Source organism: Trachypithecus francoisi, unplaced genomic scaffold (assembly GCF_009764315.1).
Source record: "Trachypithecus francoisi isolate TF-2019V2 unplaced genomic scaffold, Tfra_2.0 Lachesis_group17, whole genome shotgun sequence".
In the NCBI taxonomy this organism is placed as follows: domain Eukaryota; kingdom Metazoa; phylum Chordata; class Mammalia; order Primates; family Cercopithecidae; genus Trachypithecus; species Trachypithecus francoisi.
This window is the reverse complement of record NW_022681462.1, coordinates 42,110,818-42,117,210: the sequence shown is the minus strand read 5'-3', so window position 1 is coordinate 42,117,210 and position 6,393 is coordinate 42,110,818. Positions and strand designations below refer to the sequence as shown.

Below are 6,393 nucleotides of genomic sequence, written 5' to 3'. Positions count from 1 at the left end.
CTAAAAGCTGTTCTCCCTTAAGTATGAGTTAATATGTGTGCAAACAACTAGATGTCTCTCCAGTCATTCTTTATTCAGGGAAAAGCACACAATCGTAAACAATGGAGAGTGAAGACAGTAACAATTGGTTTGATATTGAATTTTTAAAATCTTGATTCAAAAGGAATTTTCATAATCTACCACTTAAAATTTATTTGTAATTAGAAGAAAATGATGTAAGTGTGAAGAGAAGCATATTTCAGCCTCTCAGTCAGCCCCTTCGTGCCTCCGCTTCACATCCAGGAATAAGTGAGTCCTTGGGGCAGGCACGCAAATGGGAGGACACGGAGAGGCCAGAGAAAACCACTTGGTGTCCAGGTGCATGCCTTCCAAGTCTACTCCGCAGAGACAAATGCCACGTGGGTTTTTGCCAAAATCTCAATGGAAACATTTCTATTTGCTTTAATTTACTTTTAAAGTCAGACAACACAGTTCAGGATGTGGAAGAAAGATGAAGTCAGTGGATGAAGATCTTGCTTCTACCAGCTTATGATCCCACTGGCCGTCCAGGAAGCACAGGACACACACCAGCATCTGAACAACAGAGAGCATTCTTCCTCCTGTGTTGGCAACTCGAAGCTGGAGGTGCCTTTATACGAACATTTTTCATCATCCACTAGTCCAGAAATCCCTCCCTTGTACAGACGTACATTCTGTAAATCTTGGGTAAATATGGATTGTTTTGTTTTTAAATACAATTTCTAGAGAGCCCTCTGTAGTAATTTCTTATTTTATCTATTTAGAGCAAGCTTCATGTATTAGTCTGCCTAGGCTGCCATAACAAAATACCACAGACCGGGTGGTTTCAACAGGGGAAATGTATTTCTTACAATTCTGGAGGCTGGAGGTCCACGATCAAGGTGCTAGTCAAGTCTGTTCCTGGTAAGGGCTCTTCTTGGCTTGCAGAATGGCCGACTTCTCACTGCATCTTCATGTGGCAGAGAGAGAAAGAAAAATCTCTCTTCCTCTGCTTAGGAGACCACCAATTCTATTGAATTAAGACCCCACCCTTACGATGACCTCACTTAACCTTAGTAATCTCCTAAATGCCCCATTGCCAAATACAGCCACACAGAGATTAGGGCCTCAATATATAATTCTGAGAGGACACAATTCAGTCCGTAGTACTTCATGTTGAGCAACTGAGGGCAAAAACCTCCTTCTCCTGTTTAAGGTGATCACATCATGAGAATGTCCGGCATTGTCACCAGAAGTACAAACTTATTTTAGATGGGACAACTGTGACATCTGAGGAAATGCTAACACGCTCTTTTGCCACAGAAAGTAAAACTTTATGATATAGCTTCTTTTATTTATTTATTTTTTTTTTTTTTTGAGACGGAGTCTCGCTCTGCCGCCCAGGCTGGAGTGCAGTGGCCGGGTCTCAGCTCACTGCAAGCTCCGCCTCCTGGGTTTACGCCATTCTCCTGCCTCAGCCTCCCAAGCAGCTGGGACTACAGGCGCCCGCCATGTCGCCCGGCTAGTTTTTTGTATTTTTTAGTAGAGACGGGGTTTCACCATGTTAGCCAGGATGGTCTCGATCTCCTGACCTCGTGATCCGCCCGTCTCGGCCTCCCAAAGTGCTGGGATTACAGGCTTGAGCCACCGCGCCCGGCCTGATATAGCTTCTTTTAAAACTGCGTTTTTGAACATAGTCACTTCACTTGTACCACCACAGTTCAAAGACATTAAAAATCAATATTCACTCCAGCACCCACTGCTCTATTCTCTAAGTCCAAAACTAAAGCAATCATCAAGAGTTTTGAAAACAAACCAAAAACTTTATTTACAAAAGTAAATTGTAACTTGCTTTTATGTATCATATAATGTTAATGATGGCAGCAACAGATTTAAAATACACTGAGGTTTGTGCAGCTCACTTCCCCCTAGTTATACCGTAAAACTTTATAAACATTGCTTTAGCTTTGATGTTTGGTCACGTTTTTGTGCAGAAGTCACGTCTCAGGGTAGGTTCACCACCAGACACGGTCACATCACCATTGGCTGTGGATTTCCAAGAAGCAAAGGAGCCAATCTCAGCAAAGCTCGCACTGGCATTTTTAGCTGCTTAAATTTGAAGAGCAGTTCAGCAAAGCTTGTGCTCCCTAAAACAGAAATGGGGTGGGAAGGTCACATCTCTAAATAAATTCAGCCATACCTCTCCTTTCAAGGAAGCTTCAGAAACACAGTCATGTTGAAAACAGGCGTTTTTCCCTTCGAAAATGATTATCCAAAGACAATATTTAAAATCATGAAATTCCCTAATACACTGTAATGTAAGTTGAGTATCCCTTTTCCAAAATGCTTGGGAAGAGAGGTGTTTTGGATTCTGGATTTTTTTGGATTTTGGAATATCTGCATTACACCTACCAGCTGAGCATTCTTAATCTGAAAATCCCAAATCCAAAATGCTGGAATGAGCATTTCCTCTGAGCACCATGTTGGCGTTCAAAACATTTTCGATTTCAAACACTTCAGATTTCAGATTAAGGATACTCAACCTGATATGATTTGATAGAATTTACCCATTCTAGACTTCAGAAAATGACCTATAACTATATGTGAAACTACCAATATTGTTTAAGTGTATATATATATAATTCTTTAAATATAATGAGCAAAAGTGCCTGTTTACCTTCAATTACTATCTAAGTGGTATTTTACTGGTTCTAATGCAGTTGACCACGGAACAACTCTGTTTGTCCATCCTGGCCTGAAAAGAAAGTCTATGCTTTAAAATGTCTTCCTTTTACTTTTAGCAGTTTGACTATTAATGTGACTAGGTATGGTTTTCTTTGTATTCATCCTGCTTAGGGTTCACTGTGGGTTAATATTTAACACCATTTTTCAAAATTCTTAACTTCTGTCTCTTCAAATATTGCTTCTAACTCATTTTCTCTCTCCTCTTATTCTCTTATTCCAACTCCAAACATGTTTGATTTTTTTCCCACGGTTTCCACACATCTCTTGTACTCTTCTCTGTATTTCCTACCCATTCTTCCCTCTGTGCTTCAGTCTGTTTACTTTCTACTCGTCTTCCAGCAGGTAAGTGTCTTCCAGTTCACTTCAAATAATCCAATACTGAGATCTTCATTTCAGTTATTACATTTTTCAGTTCTAGACTTTCCATTTAACTCTTTTTTATTGATTCCAGGTTTCTGGTGAAACTCCCTATCCTTCCCTCTATTTTCCTGGAAATATTAGTCATAGTTATTTTAAGTCCCAGTATGATAACTCCAATATCTGAATCACACATAGGTCTGTTTCTATTATTATCTGTTTTTTTTTCCTTATTATATCTTGTGATTTTTTATTCAACACTGAATCCTGTAGACCAAAAATTGCAGAGGCTCTGGGTATGTTTTCTTTCTCCTACGAAGGTTACGTTTTCTTCTGCTAGGTAGGGAGAAAGCATGCAGATCACCTCAGTTCTGCTCAAGGCTAATTGTAGGTCTAGTCTGCTTGGAGTGAAACTGAAGCAGACCAGGTCTAAAAATAGGCTAGAGCAGGCTTAGGGCCTGGCCAAGCTATTAATTCACCTGAGGAGCTGGGATGTTGATCAGAGCCACTTCACTCCAACAAGTCTTGAATTCCACCCTTTGTCTCCTCAGTCCTATGCTGCTGCGGACACTTTTGCTTACATTTTTGGCCTTCTGGCTTCTGCTAAATCTCTTGAAGTCTTATCCCATATATATGAAGGCTAAAATGTCGTAAGTAACTCAATGGAAAGGTACATCCAGATTTTGAGTTATGATTCCTATTGTTTTCTCCTGCCTGAGACTTTGTTCCTCAAGTTCTAGGCTCTTGGGCAATCACAAACCCAACCTCTGGCTCCTCAGCGCTGCAGCACTGCTGCTTTTTGCTGGGACTCTACTTCTTGTGCTATGAACTGGCAAATGCCTTTGGGGGAGAAGCTAGAGTGAATAGAAAGCTCTCCCTGTTGTACTTCCCTTTTCTTATGTTTTTTTTTCAGCTTTTATACTTGTTTTGGAGGGCAAGTGAGTCCAATACAAGCAATTCCATCATGGCCATAACTAGAAGTCCCTAGATAGTAAACTTTTATCAGAGGCTTTCAAAACAGCAAAAAACTAGTAATGTAATTAAACTTCAAGTTTAAATGATTAAATGGAACAATCGCTGCCTTTCTCAAAAAAAATTTTTTTGTATATATTTTAGAATATACTAAAAAAAATTTTAGACCAGTGTTTGGGGCTCTGTGAAGAAGAATCCATCCTTTTCTGAATAAAAATGAAAGTTATTCATGTAAAAAGTTGATAATTTTTTTCTTTTTTGCTCCAAAATAGTTCCTAACAATGACACTGCAACATTAATGAAGAGGAAAGTCAAACTAGGGACAATAACTAATTAGAAACTCTTCCTACCAAGAAACTAGAACATAAAGGGGTAGGTAACAGAGGTACTGAAGAGAGGACTCAGATATGCGATTACCTTCTAGTCCTATAGGCGGCAGGTGCCGTGGAGCTGGCACAGAGTGGTAGACGAGGAAGCAGGCCAGCATGCTCAGCTGCGATTCCTCCAAGGGCTGCCCGCTGAGGTAGGCGTGCACACACATATCACCCCCAGCTGTGAGAGAAACAAATGGAACTGAACCAACTAATGACAGAACTGAGAGGCACAAGAAATATCTTCTTTCTATTACTTTTTCATCAAGAATTTATAAGCAGGTTCTACAGCTGGTACTAAGGCTACGGTGACAAGCTAGACTGAGTTCCTGTCATTGTAGAGTTTAGAGTGTTGTTGGGGAAGACAGATATTACACAAATAATGACACAAACAAATGCATAATTACGAACTGTGAGAGTGCTATAAAGGTGCAGTGGTCACTGTGGTTGTCTCCCCAAAATACCCCTTGTCACACCCCACCCTCCACCATGTATTAGAATATTTGATGGGACAGACTTCAGCTCCAGAACTAGATCCTTATTAGTCTTGGCCAGGGGTTCTCAAGCTTTCCCATGTATTACAATCCCCTGGAGGGCTTGTTAAATCACAGATGAGTGGGTCCCACTCCCCCGACAGAGCACAGAGTTTCTGATTCAGTAGGTCTGTGGTGGGGCCAGAAAAACTCCATTTCTAACAAGTTCCCAGGCCATGCTGCTCCATGAACCACACTTTGAGAATCACTGGTCTTGGGTGATCAAGGCAATCCCATTCCCCCGATACAGTGTTAGTTCAGAGACAGGCAGACCCAGGCCATTTCAATAAGAGACAGTCTCTGGCACAGGGATAGATTGAGGGTGTGCATGAGATGCAACTCGAGCCAGAAACCGGAGGAGGTACTTAATGACATGCTTGCTGGAGGCTCCAGGGAAAGAAATCTCCTCATTCTCATCACAAAGCTCCTAGAAGCAACTCTTATTCTTCCTCTGGGCATCATGCTGAGCTAGAGGTGAACATGTTATAGCCATTTGATTACCATCCAAAAAAAAAGCACAGAGGATAAAGTCATGGCACAGAATGTAGCTGATGGAACCTCAGAGAAACGGAGTTGAAGACAATGGAATAAGATGACCCTTTACATGCCCTACCTGTGGACTTCTAATAACATAAGCATATTTGTGTCCTTACCATTTAAAGACAGCTTAAGTCAGGTCTTCTGTTACTTGCAAATAAAGGCATTTGGATGCAGAAAAAAAGTTGAGAGCATGAGCGGGCAGGCAAAAGATGGCAGGAAAGCTGCCTGAGGTAGAGTGGTTTTGGAAGGCCTGGGAGGAAAGGTCACTAAAACTGAGGCTGCAAGGATAAATATGAGTTGGACAGGTGAAGAATGAGAGGAAAAGGTTCTAGGGAGGGAAAACAGCATATTCAATGGCCCCACAGTGAAAAGAAGCTCAGTGTTTTTGAGGAAGTGGAAGGGGCCAGGGTGGTGTGAGGAGCAAGTGGTGTAAAAGAGGCTTTGTTGAGGAAAACAGGTGCCTTGCAGGTCACACAGGTCCTGGTGCCACACAGTAGGGATTTCTTTCATAGCTGAATCAGGAGCCTTTGAAAAGCTTTAAGCAGGAGTGTTAGATCAGTTTATTCTTTAAAAGATTGTTCTGGGCCGGGCGCGGTGGCTCAAGCCTGTAATCCCAGCACTTTGGGAGGCCGAGATGGGCGGATCACGAGGTCAGGAGATCGAGACCATCCTGGCTAACACGGTGAAACCCCGTCTCTACTAAAAATACAAAAACTAGCTGGACAAGGTGGTGGGCGCCTGTAGTCCCAGCTACTCGGGAGGCTGAGGCAGGAGAATGGTGTAAACCCAGGAGGCGGAGCTTGCAGTGAGCTGAGATCCAGCCACTGCACTCCAGTCCGGGCGACAGAGCGAGACTCCGCCTCAGGAAAAAAAAAAAA

The 6,393-nt window shown here is 42.0% G+C and overlaps 1 protein-coding gene across 4 annotated transcripts in view; it reads right to left on the bottom strand.

Moving 5' to 3' along the window:
* Positions 1–1,805: 1,805 nt before the first annotated feature.
* Positions 1,806–6,393, bottom strand: part of ANAPC1 (anaphase promoting complex subunit 1) — a 121,979-nt gene continuing 117,391 nt past the window's right edge. For 3 of the 4 annotated variants that reach the window (XM_033175457.1, XM_033175458.1, XM_033175460.1), the window contains 2 exons: positions 4,489–4,623; positions 1,806–2,144 (listed from right to left, as the gene is read on the bottom strand). In XM_033175457.1, the coding sequence (XP_033031348.1) occupies positions 2,029–2,144; positions 4,489–4,623 (251 nt within the window). In that variant the 3' untranslated portion in view covers positions 1,806–2,028. The remainder of the gene's footprint in view (positions 2,145–4,488; positions 4,624–6,393) is intronic. The other variant, XM_033175459.1, reaches the window with a different exon arrangement.